The 22,727-nt window shown below is 45.5% G+C and overlaps 2 protein-coding genes across 2 annotated transcripts in view; one reads left to right on the forward strand and one right to left on the reverse strand.

Moving 5' to 3' along the window:
* Positions 1-1,210: 1,210 nt before the first annotated feature.
* LOC147176592 (uncharacterized) lies at positions 1,211-22,090 on the reverse strand. Its single transcript, XM_086071332.1, has 4 exons — positions 21,788-22,090; positions 21,304-21,682; positions 1,879-2,276; positions 1,211-1,414 (listed from the first exon to the last, which is right to left on the reverse strand). Exons 1-4 carry the CDS (start codon positions 22,088-22,090, stop codon positions 1,223-1,225), a joined length of 1,272 nt encoding a protein of 423 aa, XP_085927458.1. The 3' UTR covers positions 1,211-1,222.
* The window catches only part of LOC147176593 (neural-cadherin), a 222,590-nt gene continuing 220,579 nt past the window's right edge, over positions 20,717-22,727 (forward strand). The window contains 2 exon segments of the mRNA XM_086071071.1: positions 20,717-21,613; positions 21,615-22,158. Of these exon segments, the coding sequence (XP_085927197.1) occupies positions 21,098-21,613; positions 21,615-22,158 (1,060 nt within the window). The 5' untranslated portion in view covers positions 20,717-21,097.

Below are 22,727 nucleotides of genomic sequence, written 5' to 3' on the forward strand. Positions count from 1 at the left end.
CCACATTCCAAAAACATGCATGGCAGGTGAATTGGACACTCCAAATTGTCCATAAGTGCGATTGTGAGTATGGTTGTTCGTCTCTGTGTGCCCTGCGATTGGCTGGCAACCAGTTCAGGGTGTAACCCCGCCTATTGCCCGAAGCCAGCTGGGATAGGCTCCAGCAACCCCCGCAACCCTTGTGAGGACAAGCGGTACAGAAAATGGATGGGTGGATGGATGGATGTCTGCGGATGCGACGTGTGTGCGTCGCGTAGGTGACGAAGGGTGTGTGCAGTTTCATTTTTCGTCAGCAGGTGGCAGCAGCATTTGAAATGGAATATTCTATGTGCAGTAGCTTTAATTATATTTCAATTCGTTTTTTTTTTTTTTAAACATGCAACAGTTCGCTTTGACCCATGAACATTGCGAGGTCAAATCTGGGGTACAAATTTGTGGTCCACGTTATATTCCAAAACTGAAATGAAACACTGCCCTAGTGGCTACGTGAAGAGGTTGCAAGTAAAAGATGAATTGTTAAAAGATGGCGCAAGTTTTGTTAAAAATGCAAATCGTTAGCGTCGGGCCAAAACCTTGTACCTTCAAAATAGTTACTTTTCAGAAGACCTCAAAAATGGCATGTTTGTTCAGATATGCAGACCTTATTGGGACAGTTGAACCTCCAGTGTGCGTATGTTTGGGGGGGGGGGGGGGGGGGGGGCCTTGTCTCTGACTCATATAATTGAAAAAAAAAAATAAAAAAATTTAAAAACACTTTTATTTAAATACAGTACACGGATGACATTAACAGTAGCAAACGCAAGTTGAACAAGAAAAAAGAAAAACACTCAGTGGTGAGATCTGAAAACGTGATGTGATGAAATTTGACACCGACGAGCGTGTGAAGTTTGTGAAGATGTTCAGTGTCGCTTGATGTCAAAAGTGAAAGTGAAATTTCATCCTATACGTTCATTAGTTGCAATGGCGGACGGGCCTTGAATTTGGCCGCTGTTGCCTTCGGTGGGGACTCGATCCGTCTTTAATACCGCCATTGTCACGTCACAATTATGGAAAGCGTAAATACCGGAGCAGTTCACAATCAATCTTCATATTTCAACAAAACAAAAACAATACATTCAATGCATCCTATTGTCCAAAGGTGCTGATTGCGAAATGTATTCATGTGTGCAGATTGCGACCGACGTGTTCCGCTGGTCAATCTTGGCTCGCTCTGACCAACCAATCAGAGGACACCAAAACGTCGATGACGTTGAAGCCAACGGGAGGTGCGACAGCCCCGCTTCGTCTTACAGCTCAGCCATTTGGAAACCGGCCCCGAGTCCATGTGGGCGTCGTCTCCATGTCGCGTTGGCAGATTTGTCTCACTCGGGGTTCGACTTTCCATTTTATGAAAGCGCCACACCGGCGCCATTGGCTGCGGGAGCACAAAAAACACATTCTTAAAAATGTTAACAGCTGGAGTTTGTATTTTTATTTATTTTTTATTTTGATGCTGATGCTTTTCGAAAATGCATATCGGCTCCAAATATCGGTTATCGGCATCCTTGAACGCTAATCATCGGTATCGGCCGTGAAAAAAAAACAAGAACAGTGCTCGGCTGCTGTCTTTGTTGACGCGAACTATGTTGACGCGAGTTGAGGAGTTTCATTTAGTCAAAAACGGTGCTTTGCCAGCATTTTGGTGTCAAGGAAACAATGTTGAACTTGAAATGAGTCGGGAGTTTTATTTGGCCATTTTTGTCATTGATCTACGGACGTTGATTTAGACATCAGAGGGATTTTTTTTCTCACATCTCGTACCATCGTAGAAATGTTCTAATTGCAAATTTGGCTCTTAAAAACGTGGCAGTGCCTCCATTTTACATCATGTGATCCTACCTGTTCTCTCAGCCAAACATCCACCGGAGAATGTGGACACCCGAAGGAAAGGCGCCGCCATTTTGTCCCCAAAATTGACCAATCGTTACTGGTAAAAAAAAAAAAGTAGGTTGGCCTTTGACAAAACCTCCCGTGTGGTCGAAGCGCTTCTTGGCGATTGCGATGTTGACTTGATGACGCGCTCGCTGACGACATTTCTCCGCGGCTCCGCCTCCCAGTCGTCGGGGTCACCGCCAGTTGTCTGGGTCGTCCACGGTGACCTTTCTCCATCCGGTCCTGCTTGGCTTGCGCTTTCTTGCCATCGCCGTCGTAGCGTATGAGCGCCACGCCGTCCACGTGGCCCGCCTCGACGTACGCGCTGGGAAGCCCGCAATGTGAGTCGACGCTGTCCGGAAATACTTGAGCATGTGAATCACCGAAAGAAGAAAACAAACAAACAAAATTAATAAAAAACATACTTTTTAAAAAATCTTGCACATAATGTATGTGACATTTTTCACTTATTCAATAAAAAAACAATTATATATTAGGCTATATGTTCCAATATGCTCTTTATCCGTGTTACTTTGTGTTATTTTATGTTAACGGCATGAGGCAAACTCAAGCCCATCATGGTTTCCTTTTTTTTTTTTTTTTACTTTCACTTTCACTTTACAAGTAGCTTTGGCGTATACAGTATTGCTGTAATTATGCACTATTACGCTTGACATTTTACATGGCATAGAGAAATATATTTCATTATATTGACGTGCTCCTGACTCGCATGAATACACGAGTGTCAAATCCAAGTACCGTGAGTGCCATTAGACAAAAGCAGTGGAATGACGCCTTTACGCGTAGCGGGCGTCGCGCTGTGCATTTGCACCGACACAGCCGGGAATAAAAGTGACTTGACGATTACGATCAGCACAATTGGAACATGAAGAGAAGCGATGTGAAACGGACGAAAAGTTGCAGCGGCCGTCATAAGTAGCGACGACGACCCCGAAACGCGCCCACGACCGGATCGGGAGCGAAACTGTACGGCAACTCCTCTTGGACAAAACACAGGAAACGCGCGGTCGTTATTCGAGTCGAACAAAATAGTTAAACCATAGAATCTTGTGGATTAATTTCAATACAGTGTCTTGATTTCATGAATCGGCCATGTAGAGATTTAAATTTTATATTGTAATTATAATTTTTTATAAAGGCAAACTCTGTAAAGTAAACCTTTTAAGCAAACAAATTTAACTCTGGAAATCCCAGAAAAATTTAAAACTTGAGAAATTGTTTGCAATTTAAGTTAGTTTTAAATAGATTTGTATAAGTACAGAGAGAGAGAGAGAAATATAGCTATAAAACATAAAAAGAAAATACATAAATTTATTGTCTTCATATATATATTTTTTTCTTTTTTTTCTTTTCTTTTTTTTTCTTTCTCCTTTTTTTTTTCTTTCTCTTTTTTTGTCTTACTTCATATGTGTCCTGCATATACATCAAATAATGACATTGACAGTATACAAATGCATAAGTTGTACCAAAAAGAAAACAACTTGGATGGGCGGATTCATGGATGTTTTCTTTTTTCTTTTTAAACATTCCCCTCACTGAAAAAGTTTTTTTTGCTTTGCACCCGCACAACATTTCATTTGAGACAGGGCCGTACAGAAAGCTTCCAAAGGGGGAATTGAGGGCGCTGACCACCGTGCTTCCCACGCCACTGACGTTGGCTCTCGATAATCTAGATGAACGCTCTTGTTGAAGAGGGAAGAGGCGTACTGCTGAGCGAGCGAGCGAGCGAGCTGGCGTGTCACCTTCTTTGTATGACGCTTGCTGACATACCCCGATGAACATGTGTGTGCGTGCGCGTTGGTGTGAGTTGTGTGTGTGTACGCGTTGCGTATGTTATCACGATGAACTTCGCCTTTCTCTCGCCGGGCCTTCTTCATGTCAGAGCATCGTCGTGTAATGGCGCTAATAATTTCAATCTCTTGCCGCCTTGCTCGTCCCTTAATAGGCACCGCAAGGTTTTCTATCAAGGTTGCGCGCACGCACACACAAAAACTCAAATGCTCAGCCTTGACAACTATTCTTGCGGTAAACAACATTTGCAGTGCTTTGTTTACTCGCCAGATCTAATAGACATTCCTGTTGTTTTATTGTTGTAGTGTTTATTAATATGAATTATTATTTCTGATCAGCTCGGAATTGTCACGATCAAACGATCAACTGAAGATCTTAAAAAAAAAAGAAAAAAAAAGTTCATATGTGGTGGAAACACTGACATCTTTTTACGCTCCATCTGTTCCCACCAGCATCTCATAAACAATACAATCATGACATGTCTTATTTTTCCTAAATCATCATATTTCAGGGAGAAAGAATATTTAGTTTTGTTTTCATTCAATATCAAAAACAATAAGACAAATGTTGTCAACAACACAATCCGAGACGCGAGGTCACACGTCTTCAAATCCACACTGAAAGTCAAGATGAAGTTTGATGCTTAACAAGCAACGCGCAGTTTTAAATCGGCATGCAGAACGCATCATTTTGTACGCTATTGATTACAGCTACGCTTCAACTTTGACAAAAACAAAACAAAAAGCTCTTCTTGGCAGCGTCCGGCGTTGCGCACATCTGGAGGTCGCCGAGGTCGTTGCTTGAAGGCGCCATCAAAACTTTCGCAAGCTCACTCTTGCACATTTCTTCCATTTCTACTCGCAAATGCGCGAGTAACTTTTTGGCAGGCTTCATTATTTTAGGTGGGAGGCGGGAAAAAGGAAAGTAGTCACAGCAAATGTAGATTATTTCACGCTTCCTCGTTTCCGCCTCCACTACATTTGAAGCGATTTAAAAATAAGGCTGTCAGTGTGTTAAAAAAAAAGAAAAAAAGGCTGTCGGGTGATCAACATTTTTATCGAAAATGTATCGTATGAATTCAAAAGTTAACTCATGATTAATCCGATTGTATATTTGTTCTGAATGTACAATCAAATATTTGTTGTCCGCATTTTCATACTCCTGTTAACAAAAAATGGGGGGAAAAGATAAACTAATAGAAATATGGCTGCATCTTTTAGTCATTCATTTCACAATTCATAAAATTGATTTGAAATTAACGAGTGTGATATGGATTTGTCTTGAGGTCATTTTTCTGCCACCAGATGGCATAATTGCATTTGTAAGATGTTAGTGACAGCAATTAGTGTTGTTTTCATCGTTTAAATTACTCTTTGATAATGTTTAAAATTTCCTTTTTTTTTGGCTGTCCTTGAACGCACCTCGTGCTCCGTCGAAAGTGAAACGACTGCGCTTCATGTTTTCCTGCCGTTTGTGAAAAGTGGGAAGTGCGCTTGGCTGTCGGCGCACACGTGACGTCACGTCAGTTTGATTGCGGGATGGAACGGTTTGTGGCCACCCTCGCACCTACGGAAAGAAAACCCGATCAACGTGATTTAGTGATCGATACGTTTTGTCAAACTTCTTCTTTTCCTTTGGGCGTCGCCGCAGCCAATCCGTTTTCAATCTGCATCTTCTGCTCTCGCACCAACGACCTTCATGTCCTCTTCAACGACATCCATAAAAACCTCCTCTTTGGTCTTCCTCTAGACCAGGGGTCCCCAACTAAACCGGCACGAGGTCCAGTAACTCCCATCAGCCTAGTAGACCAGGGTCCGAACATGCAACAACATTCAGACGCTAATTCATTTTTCTGTCCTTTTATTAAATTGCAAACGTGCTGTTACGTTGACAATAATACAACTTGTTAAACTTTCTCTCTTTCGTTCATTTTAGTGCAAATATATTTGAATGTCAATCACAGTGTAACAAAAATGTATTGCGCAACTCCTATTCTTATATTTGCATACCGCCTAGAAGTGCAATACGTGTGCTCGTGCACAAACCTTAACGTTCGTGTCATTTCTGTGCCCTCGTCGCTGATCCTGGCGGGTAATTTATTTTTATTTTTATTTATTTTACATTTTCACTCATTTGTTTTCAAAGTATTTTTTTAATTATAAAAAACACAAAGTTTCACAATGTTTTTTAAATAAATGTAAATATACATTTTATAAATACATTCAGAAACATTTTCTGTAAAAAAAAAAATAATAATTCTCATTATTTTCCAAATATTTTATCCACATTTTTTGATGTTTCTTTTTTTAATTTTCACAATTTTTTGGGCAGTATTTTTTTCTTTTTCATAAAAACTTGTTTTTTCCACATGGTTTCCATGTTTTCCTTTTTTTTCCCAACACCCCCCCCCCCCCACCTTTTTACTTCACCTTTTCACTTGGCTCATTTTTGTCTTCATGCCCAATCGCAAAAGTAGTAAATTTGCGACGAAGGTTTTGCGCCTTGTCTCGCAACGCCGCTCGATATTGCCGCCTTTTAACGGGAGCAACAGACTCCGCGCATGCGAGACACGCTGGCCTTGTCGCACCCGCTGCTGGCAAAATGAAAGCGTGAGCTTCAGTCCACTCATCTCTTAAGTCTCGGTTTTCAGAGTCAACTTTTCTAACTTCAGACCGCGCCACAGTTCGCCCGCTTTCCCGTAGCAAAGCCTGTCCCATGTAAATAAGAGCACGCTGCCGGTCAAAGGACCCCGGTTCAATCATAGCGGCCCTCGCGCGCGCCTATTCAAAAATGGCTTTTGTTAAGAATGAACGTATTATCGTACTTTTAAAACAAAAAAAATGCTAGGAGGTCCGGATAAAATGGTCTCGGGGTCCGGGTCCGGACCGCGGTCCGCCAGTTGGGGATCCTTGCTCTGGACTGTTGACCCTAAATCCTTCAACTCCTCCACCTTCTTGGTCTTTCCTGTAAGCTCACTCCTTCCACTTGGGTTCCTCCCATTCACACACAGATACTCGGTCCTGCTCCGGCTTACCTTCATTCCCTTCTTTTCCAGGGCAAACCTCCACACCTCCAACTTCTCCTCCACCTTTTCCCTGCTCTCACCGCAGACCACAATGTCATCTGCAAACATCATCCATGGAGATTCCTGTCTAACCTCATCTGTCATCCTGTCCATTACAATAGCAAACAAAAAGGGGCTCAGAGCTGATCCCTGATTTCGTCCCACCTCCACTTTGAGCTCCGCCCTCACACCTGCAGCACACCTCATCATCTGTCCTCATGCTTGTCCTGCACCACTTGAACATACTTTTCTGTGCCGCTCCAGACTTCCTCGTCCAAAACCACATTTCCTCTCTGGGCACGGCGCCGTAAGCTTTCTCCAGATCTACAAAGACACGATTCGGACCTTCTCTATCAACATCCTCAACGCAAATACTGCATCTGTGGTACATGAAAGCATCCTGCTGCTGACCTCTGTTGACCTCTGCCCTCAGTCTCGCTTCAACTACTCTTTCCCATCGTTTCGTTGTGGCTCATTAGTTGCCGCAACTTTTCTCGTCTCGTGTTCTTAAAAACGGGCACCGGCGCAACTTCTCCTCCATTTCTCAGGCATCTTCTCACTATCTTAAGATCCTGTTGAACAACCCAGTCAGAAATTCTACTGCTACCTCTCCCTTTTTTTTTTTTTTTTTTTTTTTTAAATTATTATTATTATTTTTTTCTGTAGAGCTCAGTATTGTTCATTCGGAAATGTCATCATCATTGCTCTTTTTTTTTTAAATATATATATATATATATATATTACTGCTACCTCTCCTGGACGCTTCCATAGCTGGATGGATGGATATTAATGTATTCATCCCGATGGATTAAAAAGGGTTCAACGAAACCAAAAACGACAAAGTGGATCCCAATGTTTTTTCTCATGTCGCCTGCGTGCATTTTGGAGGTCTAATTTCCCGTCATATTTTCCTCCGCTTAAAGGCCTGTTGTGCGCGCAGCGTCTGCGGTCAAGTCCGAGCATGGCCGTCCAATACAAGCAGCCAATTACGCAGATTCGACTTTCGTAGACGAAGCGAGAGGCGGCGGCGGCCCGACACGACATCACCGCCGAAAACATCATAATTGGCTAAAACTGCCGCAAGTCTTCAGCGCGGTTGTCACGACGGCGCATTAGGGGGAAATCGCGCCGTCAGCCAGGGCGTCGTCGTCGTTTTTTGTTATTGCTCAGGCTTCGGCGGGCAAACGCCCCCCCCCCCCCCCCCCCCCCCCCGATTGACAACATCTGGCAACATCATTTTCAATCAAGCGTTAATGTGTTTATGTGATGTGGCCGTTTTGGGGGCGGGTTCGGGCTGACGTTCGGTCACATCAAATCAACCACGGCTCGTTTTCTTTAAAAGGCGGACACGCCGGCGTCCGTCTTAGGGTTGCTCAGGACGCCGGAATCATCACTGAAAAGTGAGACTGTCCGGCCTCAATCCGGACGTGCGGCCACCCGAGTTTCACCACCAATGTCTTTTGGTAAAAAATGCGAGCTAATTTAATGTATCCTTGCGCTGCCCGTTAGAATAAATGCAAATTCCTCCACTGTTGGCGACGGATGGACAAAGCCACGCTTAATTCAACAAAGGTTAACAAAATTTCAACAAAATAATGCCGAGTCGCTAAACACAAAGCGGCTAACAGGTTAGCGCAAGAAACGAGGCAGTGCTGCATTTCACGAGTGGCGTTTGTTCCAAAAGTTGACAATTCCTTGAGTTTGAGACAAAAGTTGTTGTTTTTCCGACAAAGCCCGACTGATGGACGGCGTCCCAGTTGAAAGCGGTCGCTGACCGGTCGCTCATTAGGAAAGGCGACATTTTGGCCATGAAAGGCCGAGACGGACGAAGGAGGACAAAGGAGGACAAAGGAGGACAAAGGAGGACGAAGGGGGACGAAGGGGGACGAAGGGGGACGAAGGAGGACGAAGGAGGACGAAGGGGGACGAAGGGGGACGAAGGAGGACGAAGGGGGACGAAGGAGGACGAAGGGGGACGAAGGAGGCAGGTCGAACGAGAGCAAAGACGAAGACGCGTCGCGGTGGCACGCTGGCAAGAAAAATCTTTTTGGCTTCGGAGCTTTTGTGTATCGCAGATAATGACTGCGCACGCGAAGAAGACAACACTTGATATGAAATACGGAAATCGTCACCTCATTCGGGTCTTATTTATTATTAAGAGCAGGATTTTGACAGCAGAAAAGTTAAAACGTGCATTCAAATTGAGCAAAACCGAGCTCAATGACATCAAAAAGATGTTTGTTGTATCGAGGCGGACTTCACAAAGGAGCTCCCTGATTGGCTGTCATGACGGAGACGACTGGACGCGGACGATTGCCGGCGTTGACGCTTTCCCACGGTTTGAAAAAGCGCCCATCATGCCGCTCACCAGTAATGAGCTCGAGGACGTCTCAGCGCGGTGCAATCTGATTGGCTGCTTGCAGAGTTGAGCAAACGAGCCGCCTCTTTCAAGCAAATTGGTGGCCAGTTGCAGAGAGGCGAGGGGCGAGCAGGTACGCAGGAAGGTGAGATGAAACACACAATTACTTTACATGGAAGTCTTTTCATTCGTGTGCATTCGTCCTTCAAAACAAAAAAACACGTGTACCAAATAATCAATATTTTGGTCAATGTCCCATTTCCGTTAAACACAAGATGTCCGATGATCCACAAAGCTCTTGATGGTTTACACTTAGTTGAGACGTAACGTGAGCCACATGCTGCTTCACTTGAGTCATCCGCTACTTTGCGCTGGGCACAACTGATGAAGAAGAGCGCGCTGGAAGAAAAAGATAAATGGCGGGAAGAGGGATGGATGGAGGGAAGGAAGGCTGGATAAATGGATGGATGGATGAATGGATTAATGGATGGATGGATGAATGGATGTAATGGATGGATGGAGGCTTTAGCAAAGGGCAGCGCAGACGGAACGACGAAGGCAACGAAGAATTGATCTTGCGGCCGCTGAAGCCCCAGCAGGGGACGAACCTCAGCTTGGAGTAAGAGCACGAGTGACTTTTTATTCCCGCCGTAAGATCGCGAAGGTCAGTGACCACACCTCAGCTTGTTATGGACACACCCCCGTGCAGGGTGACCTCCCCCAAGGAGAATTCGGAACGTCGACAGAAAAATTGCTGTGCTAATATTTCCCTGCTGGCGTAAACACCGGGAAACGTCAACGGTCGACTTTATATAGTTTATTCTTATGATCGACCGCATGGAGCCACTCCACTTTTTAGAATGCTACTAGCGCTACATGCTAGCAGTTATTCGCTTGCAGTCAAAACTGAAACATTCAAAACATTAACGAAAGGTGTGCCATTACTTTCGATTTAGTTTGGTGACATAATGTCAACGTGTAACGTTCTAGTTGTAGTTGCAGTGATTTATGTTGACTTTTAGCGCCCTCTAGAGGTCAAATGTGTATTACGTCTGACTCCCTTAAGTTGACCTCAGTTTTCAATGAGACCCCCGAAGAGCAACACGAACGGCCTTTAAGTCACCATTTGTGTTCACATTATAATTTTCTAGTCAAGTCGAACGTTTCTGGGAATTAAAATGTTAGTCAGGGAAGATGTTAGCATCCGCTATCCTCTTATGCTAGCGGGCTTGAGTTTGCTAACTAAGCTAACTTGTTAGCGTACCTTGTTTGTGTTATGTTATTTCTTTACATTTGTGATTGTGTGAATGTTAATTTAGTTAGAAAACAATGTGAGGCATTTTCAGTGCCGTGCTAATGTTATGCTGTATTTTGTATTTTCATTTGTTTCAGTTTGACATAAAAGAGATCAAAGATACAAGCAACATCTCGTGAGTTCAACGCCATCCGAGGATTTTATTTTCTAGTGATAGTCGCAAATCTTTGGTGACTCCGGACAACCAAAACCATCCAAAACTGAAAACGTTCAAAATGTTTATGACTTTTGGTGCGGCTTTGTAATATTACGACAAACCGAGATGCCATTGAAAGGGCTTTGCATTCCGTAGCCAACATCCGCTTGTGACCAGCGTTTGATTGACAGCTGGTCCAGCTAATCAACATAATGAGCCTCCTACCTGGTGGGCGAGACGGGAGAGGGGAGGGGGAAGGGGAGGGGAGGGGAGGGGAGGGGAGGGGAGGGGTGCTAGTTGATGGAGAGTGTTGTCACACTGTTAGTTACCAACCTCACAATACCCCCACAGTTCACACACACACACACACACACACACACACACACACACACACACACACACACACACACACACACACACACACACACACACACACACACACACACACACACACGCGCACACACGCACGCACTGACAATGTTGTATGGGAACTAATGAGAACATTCTTCAAGTCTATAACCTTTACCTGAGAAAGGCGCACGTGTGCGTGTGCACGTGTGCGTGTGCACGTGTGCGTGTGCACGTGTGCGTGTGCACGTGTGTGTGTGTCCAGCAACAGGAGACTGTGGTGGTCCTCACTGGCAAAGAAAAGTGGACAATATTTTTTTCCCCCTCAACAACACGTTCACGTTGTACAAAGAAGCCATTTGATATTTGCATCAAGTCAAACTGTCGTCGTAACAACATAAAAATATAAAAGCCTATCTATTTTTTGGTCCTTTTTATTAGGGCTGGGTATCGATTCTAATTTCCTCAATTCGATTCAATTTAATTTTTTCCTGATTCAAATCACTTCAGTTCAATCGGATATTGATTAATTATGGAACATCAATTCTTCTTTAATGTCAAAGACATGATTAAAAACTCTACAAATATTACGTTTTAATAATAAAGTAAATTGATGTGGAGGCAGTAACTGGACAAATGGTTTAGTTTATTAATGAATGTAACACGTGTTATAATCACACAAACATTAACATCAGCAAGGATGATATGAAAATATGTTTATAATTTGTAATTCAATAATTGTAAATATAAACTAAAAAGATAAGAATTGATTGAAAAAAGATATTAAAAAAAATTGATTCATGGTTTTATGAATCGATATTAGGCTCGAAAAGGATATCAATTATTCGATTTTTTGTTTTTTAAACCCAGGCCTACATAATTGTTCGATTTTTTTTCCCGATTTTTTTTATTGATACATTTTATTTTTAAATGTAGAAAAATATGTATCTGACATTGGTAAAATGTACCCCAAAGTGTAGGAATCGAATACAATTTTACGTTTTTAATGATATATTTTAAAATTGTGGTTATTCTTTTTATCGATTATAATTGCAGTATTATCTTCCGTCTTTTAAAACATAAATTGTATTGCTATTATTATTATTATTATTATTATTATTATTGTGGCAATGCTGGAAGCACTTTTCCATCTAAATGAATGAAGGGTACTTGCAGATAACTCTTTTCCATATAAATGTCAATTTGCTTCAAAAATTCACGCCTCCCAGGTTCAAGTGTTCTTTTTTTTATTTATTTAATAATTTATATAATTTATTTCGACTACGTCAAGTACTTTGTAATTCTCACATAATTTATCTTTCAATTGACTTCATAAGCATTCAGCATTCCCACGCAATTTCTGCAGAAACTGCACTTAGTCTAGTTATTATTATTATTATTATGGCCTTCATACATGAAAAATGAAAGTTGTACCAAATAATGTGACTGGTCAATGTTTGAAAGAAAGCGAATGCGTCTTTTTTTCAATGTTAATAACAAGCAAGAATAGCTAACCTTCCTACAAAAATAAAATAAAAGGGACGAGAAGAAAGCATTTCTCGCTTTCTTAATCAATGAATGAATTCGTATTCATCTCACAGGGAATAATAATTAAATTGTCCTCGAGACCGTGAAATTATTCTGGAAGTTTCTTGCTTAAAATAGCGTCTTAAGTTTGGCAAGCGTCGCCGCCCGTGTCGAATAATTTCACATTTGTCTGCGTTCTTCCTCCTTTGAGTCCATGTTGTCGCCCCGCTCTGCTAGCGTTTTTGCTAACGGTTGTCACGGCGACAATGCAAAGGCTCACGTCCACTCGTGTAAGTGAATTAATTGACCACCAAGGGCGGACCCCCCCCCCCCCCCCCCAAAGCCGCCGTTGGGCCGCGTTTGCCTCCTCACGGTGTCAAGGAAGGACTCGGAAAAGGCTCCGGGGATTGGCCTCGCTAGCTCGTTAGCAGCTAATTAAGCTCCACTCGTTAGCGTTTGTTGAGTGTGTTGACGAGGAGCCTCTTGTCCTCGTGTCTGCTTTTTTAAATGTTGTTTTGTTGTCACGCGACTGCATTCATTTGTAGCAATGAACAATGTTGCAAATGTCCTACTAAGTGAGATGAGAACAAATAAGCCACGCCGAGCATATTCAAAATTTCCTTTTGAAAGCATACAGTATGGTTTATTCCAATTCAAATGAGATGTGTTCAATTTCATTTTCATTTTAAACGTGTTTTCTTTTGCGCAAGATGTCTTGAAATGAAATTTGGGTCACTCTAATTTCAACGATACGATAAGAATTCCAACTATTTAGTACGTTCCAGGCTTGGTATGACACGATTCACTCCAATTATGATGCGATATCGTTCACTCCAATAATGAAGCGACACAACAGGTTTTACTCCAACTCCCACGTGATACGATTCACGATTCAGGTCATTTAGGACGACCAGTCTACTCGCACCCCACCCAGTTATGGCGACCCGTCCGCTCACATCTCGGCCAGCCATGGCGACCAGTCTACTTGCGTCCCATCCAGCAATGGCGACCAGTCTACTCGCATCCCACCCAGTTATGGCGACCCGTCCGCTCACATCTCGGCCAGCCATGGCGACCAGTCTACTTGCGTCCCATCCAGCAATGGCGACCAGTCTACTCGCATCCCACCCAGTCATGGTGACCCGTCCACTCACATCTCGGCCAGCCATGGCGACCAGTCTACTCGCGTCTCGCCCAGTCATGGCGACCCGTCCACTCACATCTCGGCCAGCCATGGCGACCAGTCTACTCGCGTCTCGCCCAGTCATGGCGACCCGTCCACTCACATCTCGGCCAGCCATGGCGACCAGTCTACTCGCGTCTCGCCCAGTCATGGCGACCAGTCCACTCACATCTCGGCCAGCCATGGCGACCAGTCTACTCGCGTCTCGCCCAGTCATGGCGACCCGTCCACTCACATCTCGGCCAGCCATGGCGACCCGTCTACTCGCGTCTCGCCCAGTCATGGCGACCCGTCCACTCGCCTCCCATCCAGTCATGGCGACCAGTCTACTTGCGTCCCATCCAGCAATGGCGACCAGTCTACTCGCATCCCACCCAGTCATGGCGACCCATCCGCTCACATCTCGGCCAGCCATGGCGACCAGTCTACTCGCGTCTCGCCCAGTCATGGCGACCCGTCCACTCGCCTCCCATCCAGTCATGGCGACCAGTCCACTCCACCACAGATTCACTCCAGTTGCGATGCAAAACGATGTTTTACTCCAGCGACCATGCGATACAATCCAATTATGATGCGATACAATTGACTCTAATTACGATACGCGAGCCTCACTCCAGTTACGATGTGATATGATTTACTCCAATTATGATACAATACGATTTCCTCCACTGACTAAGTGCGTTTAGGGCGTGACGGCTTTCTGATGACCAGGACGGGCCTCGTTAGGCGAAATAAGCCCGCCGCTCTTCGGGGGCCGGCAGACTCTTCTTATTAGTGGCGTTTGCTTTGCATATGCAAATATGGCACCCCCCGTCATTAGCCTCCATATCGGCTCTAATTTTGATGGCCAAACAGACGCGGCGCGGCGCCAAGGGCAAACGGCGCCCGGCCGTCGGCCATCGATCAAGCGAGTGTCGCCTCTCGTTTGGCGCCGAGCTTTATGAGGTTTTTGACGGCGAGGGACGGTCACGAGCTTGAATGTCACGCCCGCGTATATGAGCTAGCAAATGCCTCGGCCCGACATTGTTTGGTGGCAGCGGGGAGGGGTCATCATGGAGCAAAGCTTCCTGACGAGGGCTAATTGGTCAAATGGAGTCACTTAGGCAGAACAACAGTCTCATCGCACAGATGAGGATGAGGAGGAGGAGGAGGAAGAGGAAGCTGCCAGAAAGATCAACTTTGGAGTCGGCTGGCGTCCAGACGGCGTCCTTCGGTCCAAAAAGTTTCAACAATGTTATGTTGGTTTTGTAGTACGTAATGTAGTTAGCCACGTCGTCGTTCATGTAGGAGAGGGTGTGATGGGTCACGTAGTTGTTCATCTTGTAGGTCATTTAGGTATTGTTCATTACAAAGTAATTCTTGTCGTAGATCATGTATTGTAGCCTCTACTGTTGTCGGTCACATAGTCGCCCATGTAATCGAGAATGTAGTATGTCACATAGTGGCTCAAGTAGTAGGTCACATAGTTGATTATGTAGTAAGTTGCTGCGGTAGTCGTCGCTAATGTAGGTCACGGGGTCACTCATTTGCTATGTAATATTGTAAGTCATGTAGTATGTAATGTAGTCCAGCAAGTAATAGTTAATGTAGCAGGTCATGTATTGTATCACATAGTTTCTCAACTACAGTAGTAGCTAATGTGTTAGGTGACATAATCGCTCATAAAGTAGGTCACATAGTTGAACATGCAGTATGTAATGTAGTTGTTGTGGTAGTAGTAAAGGTAAGTAATGTAGATCGCGTGGTCACTCATTTGTTGGGTAATGTAGTATATTAGGTAGTTGATCATGCAGTGTCTAATGTATTTGTAGTATGTCAAGCAGTAGTTAATGTCATAGTTCATGCAGTCAGTCAAGTCGTATATTACAGTTGGTTATCTAGTAGGAAATGTAGTATGCTACATAATTGGTCATGCAGTAAGTAATATAGTAGGTCAAAGAGTCGCTCATGTCGAAACTTGCCAAGTAGTTGTTAATGTAGTATGCTATATAGTACGATAATGTAGTAGGCCATGTAGTTGCGTATTTAGTAGGCTAAGTAATATAATACATCACAGTTGAATATGTAGTGGGAAATGTAGTATGTCACATAGCTGGTCATGTAGTATGTAATACAGTATGTCACATAGTCGCTCAAGTAGAAACTCGTTAAGTAGTTGCTCATGTAGTATACCATGTCATTGCTCATTCAAATATTAATATATATATATAAATAATATAGTAGGTCAAGTAGTCACTCATATAGTATAGTAACATAGCGTGTCACAAAGTAGGCTAATTCACATCTTGGGTTATAAAGGTAATGTAGTAGCTGATTTAGAAGGCTGCGTAGTCGGTCGCGTCGTCGGTCACGTTGGAGCCAACATTTTTGTTTGCAGCTGATTTAAAACGAGCAATTGTGCCACCTGCTGGCCAATGTCTTGTGTTCAGGCCAGCACGTGACAAGTTGACTTGATTGGAGCAGGTGCGCTCGTCAGGAGGAAATGCTTGTTTGGGCGGGAAAACTTTTGCCGAGCATTTCTTGAGTCGTTTGTTTGCACTTTTATTTCTTTCGTGTTTTGAGCATTTTGATTGTTGACCGAACGATGATTAGAAAACGATCACGTTGATCGACACGAGCGGTGCGAAGAAGAAACTCCGGTCGTCTCAAAGTAAGCCAAACTAAACTTTTTTTTTTATGCTCGGATTGTTATTGAATGTTTAATGTGGCATATTTGTACATTGTTGGTGATGTAGTACGTCACGTAGCGGAGTAGCTCATGCAATTCACCTTCACTCGTCCCGAAAAGAAAATGTTTTTGCCTGCAGTCGTGTCGAGTTTTCCACGCCGAGATTTTTTGTTTGTTTGTTTGAGCGTCGGCTGCACTTTGAATATCGAGCACAAAACCACGCGCGGCGTTATTAACGGGAAAAAAAGAAAAAAAAAAAAAGGTAAATGAATGCATAAGAGTGAAAAGAAAAACAGATATCAAAGATGTCGGTCAAAAATGAAAAGCATACAAAAAAATGACAAGCGTGACGATGACATCGTTCGGCACGATGTCGTCTTTAACGTAAATGCCAATAAAGTTAATGAAGTCGATTACTGTATTAGTTTTTTTCTTCATTTGCTTCTCTTTTTCTATTTTCTTAATACATTATTGAATATAATAACTTATTGTACGTGATCATGATATAAGTTAGTACGGGTGGGACTACATCAAATGTCAATTATGACACGGGTTGAGGGTTCCGGGTCAGGTCGCAGCTCGTGTGGTCGACCGGCGAGCAAGCAAGATGAGCCGTTTTTGCTGAATAATAATGAATAAAGTTTTGTTGAATTGAATTGAATTGACTAATCATTCTTTTCCTTTTAAATTGTCGTTTTCTTTCTTTGACTTTTATTGTTTCTTTGTTATTGCATTTATGTGTTCAATAAGCCAATCAAAGCAATAAACTTCACACTGGCGGTGGCAAAATTCATGTCGTAGCCAATTGATGTAGTAGGCCACATAGCAGCTCAACTTTCTGATCATGTAGTAGGACACATTCGCAGCTGAGCGAGTCCAGGCTTGGGCGGCCATTTTTCCCGTGCGGCGCCGGCACATTCGCATGTGGAGTTCCCGTTCCGGGAACTGCGCGTCGCTCGGGTCTCCCGCGCTCGCTGTATATCCTCGAGAACGTTGGGCGTCTGGCCGCCTCCTCTTGTTTTCTTGGCCGATATTTCCTCATGGTTAGCTGCTGCTGTGCTGCGGGTGCGACTGCACGTCTGGATAATGAAGCCATTTATCCACTTAAGGTCAAGTAGCAGGTCACGTAGTCGCTGACGTGGTTGGTCATGCGCGGCGTATAGTGCTCTTTTAGTAGGTGACTTTTTAGGCAATGTTTGAGGTCATCAAGTCGATAATGTAGCCAGTCATGATTCTCACAAAAGACTCACAGTAGCTCTTATAGTATGTCATGTTGTCGCTCGCACCGTTGGCCCCGTAGCGGCTCACATTGTAGGATCACGAAGAAATGTAGTACATCATGTAGTTGCTCATTTGGTAGGTGAATAACCCCGAAAGTTGGCTAAATGCCCTTTTTGGCCAATCTGTTTTTAGAGCGTAATGTAGTATGTCACTTAGAAGCTCATTTGGAAGGTAACATAATAGCAACTTTAGAAAGTCGCATACTCGTCCGTGTCGTCGTGGATCATGGTGAAGGTTACATAGTGCGTGCAGTCAGTCAAATGACAGGTTATGTAGTGGGTCACGTAGTGGATCATGTAGTTGGTCACTCGCATGGGCAACGAGCCCACTTGGCTCCTCCACAAAACAGCGCAGCCCCCTGGTCTGTTTTCTTTGCCGATATTTCCCCTGCTAGCTGTCGTGCGCCGCAGGTGGAAGACAGTTGGTAATGAAGCCATTCCTCTTTCGCTCGCCCTCGCTCGATACACGGGCGTGCGGAGGCGTTAATTGACTAATAGAGATTTCCCGGCGTGATGAGAGGAGGACGGAAACTAATGGAAAGGCAATCAAGTTTGAAAGGGGGCGTCGCCGAAATAATTCGTAACATTTAGGAGGTGGGGCGTGCGTCAGGCAAGACTTTTGATGATGTAGTCATTTACATAGCTGCTCATGAAGGTCGTTTTGTATGTCGTCGTTCAGGTAATGAATTAGCTTGTTTCGTAGGTCTCGTAGTGGGTCGCATAGTTAACGTAGCAGCTTATGCTAGTTGGTCCATTAGGTAATGTAGTATGTCACACAGTCAGTCACCTCGGTTATGTAGTAGGTCACATAGTTTGAGTAGTGTCTTGCACGTGTATGTAGCTAATTTTGTATCTCATATACTTGGTCATTTAGATAATGTAGCAGGTCACTTAGTGGGTAAATTTAGCACCTGATTTAGTAAACCATTTTGGCAATGTAATGGGTTGCGTAGTCGCTTGGGTAATGGACCTTGTCATGTAGTTGGTCACACAGATAATATAGTTGGTTTCATAGTAATTCATCTAGCAGATTGCGTCAGTAATGTCAGTAATTTAGAAGGTCTTACTGTTGCTAATATAGTATGTCACATATGTAGGTGGTCATGTTGACAACGTAGGTCTCATGGTAGCCCATGAATTCTCTCACATACTGTAGGTATTGTAGTTGCTCATACAGTTGTTCCCATAGACAATGTAGTTTGTCACATAGGTAAGATAGAAGGTCTCATGGTAGCTCATCCAGCAGATGACAATGTCATTGGTTATGTATATTTGGTCGGTCTTAATTTTGCTAATATAGTATGCCACATGGATAATGTAGTTGGCTACGTGGGCAGTCATGTTGATAATGTAGTAGGTCTCATGGTATGCCGTGTAGTTAGGCAATGTAGTTGGTCACATAGTCGCCGTCATGTTGGAAATGTTGCCGGTCAAAGATAATGTAGTTGGTCACATAGTCGCCGTCATGTTGGAAATGTTGCCGGTCATAGATAATGTAGTTGGTCATGTTGTCACTTTGGTTATGTTGGTAAGGTATTTTAGTAGCTCATAAAATTGCTCACATAGGTAACGATCAATTCACAAACGACGTAATGTAGTAGGTCAAATAGTAGCTCATAGTTAATGTAGTTGTTCACATCGTTTGGCATCCACTTGTCCTGTGATTCAAAGTCTGAATGTCCTGCTGCACGCTTGACGGCGTCGTCTTTTGCGCGGACGTCAACCACGAAGGGGCGGCGACCTCTCGCAGGGAGCGTCTCGCGTTCATCAGGTTGTCGCTCCCGGACGACGGCGCGAAAGGGTCCGAGTAGCGTTCATCTAACCCGGACGTGACATCAGCGCGTTGCTGGTCAGTGACTCGGAAAAAGATGCTCGTCCTCGGTTTTCATGGCGCCGTGAAGTTCTTCCAGCGCTCCCTTTTTATTTCTATTGTGCACGAACGAAGAGAACGCTTTTTGTGATGTAACCACACGGCATGCGCGGCGAGACGTCGTTGTGATGTAGTTGTTCTGCAAACAATGAGACGAGGTGAGATGATTCGTACCGCGCCGTGAAAGACGACTGACGACACGCATGAGCACAACAGGAGTGAGTCGATGCGAGATCGTCAAGCCTGACGTGTCATCCATGTCGAGACCCTGATCTTGACTTGAAACCCGAACCTTGGCTTCGAAACTCTAAAATTGAAACCCTAAACCCGAGATAAAACCTTTTGTCAGGCTTGAAATTGTAGGTCAACCCCAATACTTTCTTAAAACCAAAATTTGAAAGCCTGAGTTTTACCACTAATTTGAAACGCTAACCCTGACTTAAAACTGCAATTGGGCATCCGACTTGTGACCCGAGTTTGAAACCTGAACTGGCTTCAAATCGTAATTTGGAACCTTTCCTTGAAATGCCGTACCTCATCGGAAATGCTCATTTAAAACCTCACTTCCGATTTGAAGCCCTCACCTGGGTTTGGAACCTGAAACTTGGCTGGAAGTCCGAATACAAAAACCTTGTTCTGGCTTGAAACCCATTTTAAAACCATAATACGACATTGTCGAACCCTTACCCTGACTTGAAACCCTAACACTTCAAGCCTTAATTTTAAACCCTAACACTTTCTTGAAATCCTAATCCAGTCTCGAAAGCCACATTTACACACGGAACCCTGCTTGAAACCCTAAACTTGACTTGAAAGCCAAATCTTTTGATGGCTAAATTGAACCCTAGTTTTAAAACGCTAAACCTTCATTTGAAACCCTGTGGGGGAAAAAAAAGCTGCTTTTACATTTTACTTCAACATTTCCACCACTTGACAGTCACTCCTGCAAGGCTTTTGTTAATTTCCTTTCTACGCGCACGCACGCAGGCACGCACGCACGCACGCACGCACCCAGCAAGCAGCATCAGCAGCCAAAAGCACTTTAGCAGATCGATTTCTGAATTATTTTAATCCACTCAAGTGACGTGCTATTGGGGACAAGATCGATGTGATGTGTGTGCAGGGCCGGACATTGATGAGCGTGACATAAGGGCCTCGGGTCGCCCCCCCCCCCCCCCCCCCGAGGACTCGTCATGACCCACCCGCGCATGCGCATCGACAGACCAGCTCAAAACGAATAGACGTCCGTCAAGTGCGCACGCATGCACGCGCGCTCGCGCTCGGTGTCAATTTGACACGTGTGAGGCGGATTGAGGCTCGGCAAGATGCAGCGAGAGGAGCTGTGCGCGTGAGCTGTCGGGGGCGCGCGCCGGTGAGAGAGCGCGGGAGAAGAGGAAGAGGAAGAAGAGGAGGAGGAGGAGGAGGACGCAAAGTTCTCCCGAACACAACGCAGCATCCTCCGGTGTGCCGCCTCGCGGTTCCGCTCTCTGACTTGTCGCGCGCTTATTCGGACGTGGACGGATCGCAAGCGTCTCGCTCACGCTCACGCGCACGACGAGCGGCGGCACCCATGGGCGCCTCGGCGGAGTTGGCGCTGTGGCGGTGCTGGTGAGACGCGCTCGTCATGATCCGGGGGAGCCTTTTGCCGCTTTTGCCGCTTTTGCCGCTTTTGCCGCTTTTGCCGCTTTTGCCGCTTTTGCTGCCGTGCGCGCTCGCCAACCGGACTCTGGAGCCGGTCCCGGCGCTGCCCTTCTTCCACGGCCATGTGTTCGAGAACGCGTCGCCGGGCTCGCGGGTCAACGGGCTGAGCGTGCCGCTGCGGAGGCTCACCTGGCAGCGGCCGTGCGGCGGCGGCACCGGCGCCTCCTCGGACCTCGCTCCGCAGCCCCGCTGGAGGCTCCTGGGCGACGGCGGCGACATGTTCCGCGTCCTGGCGCACCACAGCCGCGGTCACATCCTGCTGAGGACGCGCGGGCTTCTGGACCGCGAGGAGCGGGCCGAGTACCGGCTGGGGGTCGGCGTGTGTTGCGCGGGCTCGTGCGCGGAGCTGGCGTCCGTCAAAGTGGACGTGCTGGACATCAACGACCACCGGCCGGCCTTCCGGGACGCCGACGTGAGGCTGAGCCTGGACGACGCCACCCCCGCTGCGCACGGCGGTCCACACGGTGGCGGCGCGGGACGCCGACAGCGGCAAGAACGCGGAGCTCTTCTACTTCGCCGAGCCCAAGAACGGCACTTTCTACGTGGTGCCCAAAAGCGGCGACATCCTGCTGGTGGACTCCATCTTGGGCCGGGACGGACCCATCAAGTTCACCGTGTTCGCGCGGGACCGAGGATGGCCGCCCCGCACCAGCCGCGGGGTCGGCGTGGAGGTCAGCCCGCGCCAGTGGCTGCGCGCCGGCAGCCGCCAAAAAGCGCCGGCCCGGACGTCCCGGTCCGTCCAAGACGCGGGGGCCGTCCCGCTTTTCATCAACGTGTCCGAGGACGCGGGCATCGGCTCGGTGGTGATGAACTTGAACCCGGTGCGCTTCCAGGCGGCCGCCTTCGAGCTGGCGGAACCCGAGGACGCGGAGAGCTCGCCGGTCAGCGTGGGCCGGGACACGGGGGAGATTGTCATCGCGCGCCGGCTGGACCGAGAGACGGAACCGCTGGTGGAAATCGGCGTCAAGGTGCAAGACAAACGAGGTGAGGGGCGTGCATGAGCGTGTTTTCTGGGAGGAGGGCGCGCGGGGGGGGGGGGGGGGGGTCAGGGTCTCCTGCCCATAGGCCTACTTTAAAACCTTGACACGCACTTAAATATTCTTGTATACTCTAACACATTATACAATAACGCACAATTCAATTTCTTCTTTTTTTTTACATGCCATAACAAGCTTTTCACTAATGCAAATTATTATTGATGATCCATGGGCATATTTGACGAGGGGGACATGAGGGCAAAAAAACCCTACAATCCCCACACTTAAACAATGCTCTTCGTTTTGGAACACATTTGGTCACGGAACATGAAAATGATATATTTTGGTAATGGATCTATTTTCAAGTGTTGATTTTGTATTATGCACAAGGTTCTGATGTCAACATTTGGGACCTGGTACACTTTAGGTCTGGGAATATCTGGTCCATGTGCAGAAAATAGCAAACATGTTTTTGCAAGTCCACCGATATCCACGAATGTCTTCGATTGCTTCAAATGCAGGGATCGTTTTTTTTGCTTTTATGGATGCATTTACATTTGAGAGGATTTGGATTTT

Source organism: Leptonotus elevatus, chromosome 3 (genome assembly GCF_054856555.1).
Source record: "Leptonotus elevatus isolate MCC_2025b chromosome 3, RoL_Lele_1.0, whole genome shotgun sequence".
NCBI classification, from domain to species: domain Eukaryota; kingdom Metazoa; phylum Chordata; class Actinopteri; order Syngnathiformes; family Syngnathidae; genus Leptonotus; species Leptonotus elevatus.

What these genes read in the sequence shown, in the direction of transcription:
- LOC147176592 (XM_086071332.1), bottom strand. Translation starts at nt 22,090, where the DNA reads ATGACAATCTCCCCCGTGTCCCGGCCCACGCTGACCGGCGAGCTCTCC. An exon ending in CTCGGTCCCGCGCGAACACG is followed by an intron (nt 21,683 to 21,787) that starts GTGAACTTGATG and finishes TCGGCGAAGTAG; the next exon opens with AAGAGCTCCGCGTTCTTGCC. An exon ending in ATGTTTGGCTGAGAGAACAG is followed by an intron (nt 1,415 to 1,878) that starts GTAGGATCACAT and finishes GTGCTCCCGCAG; the next exon opens with CCAATGGCGCCGGTGTGGCG.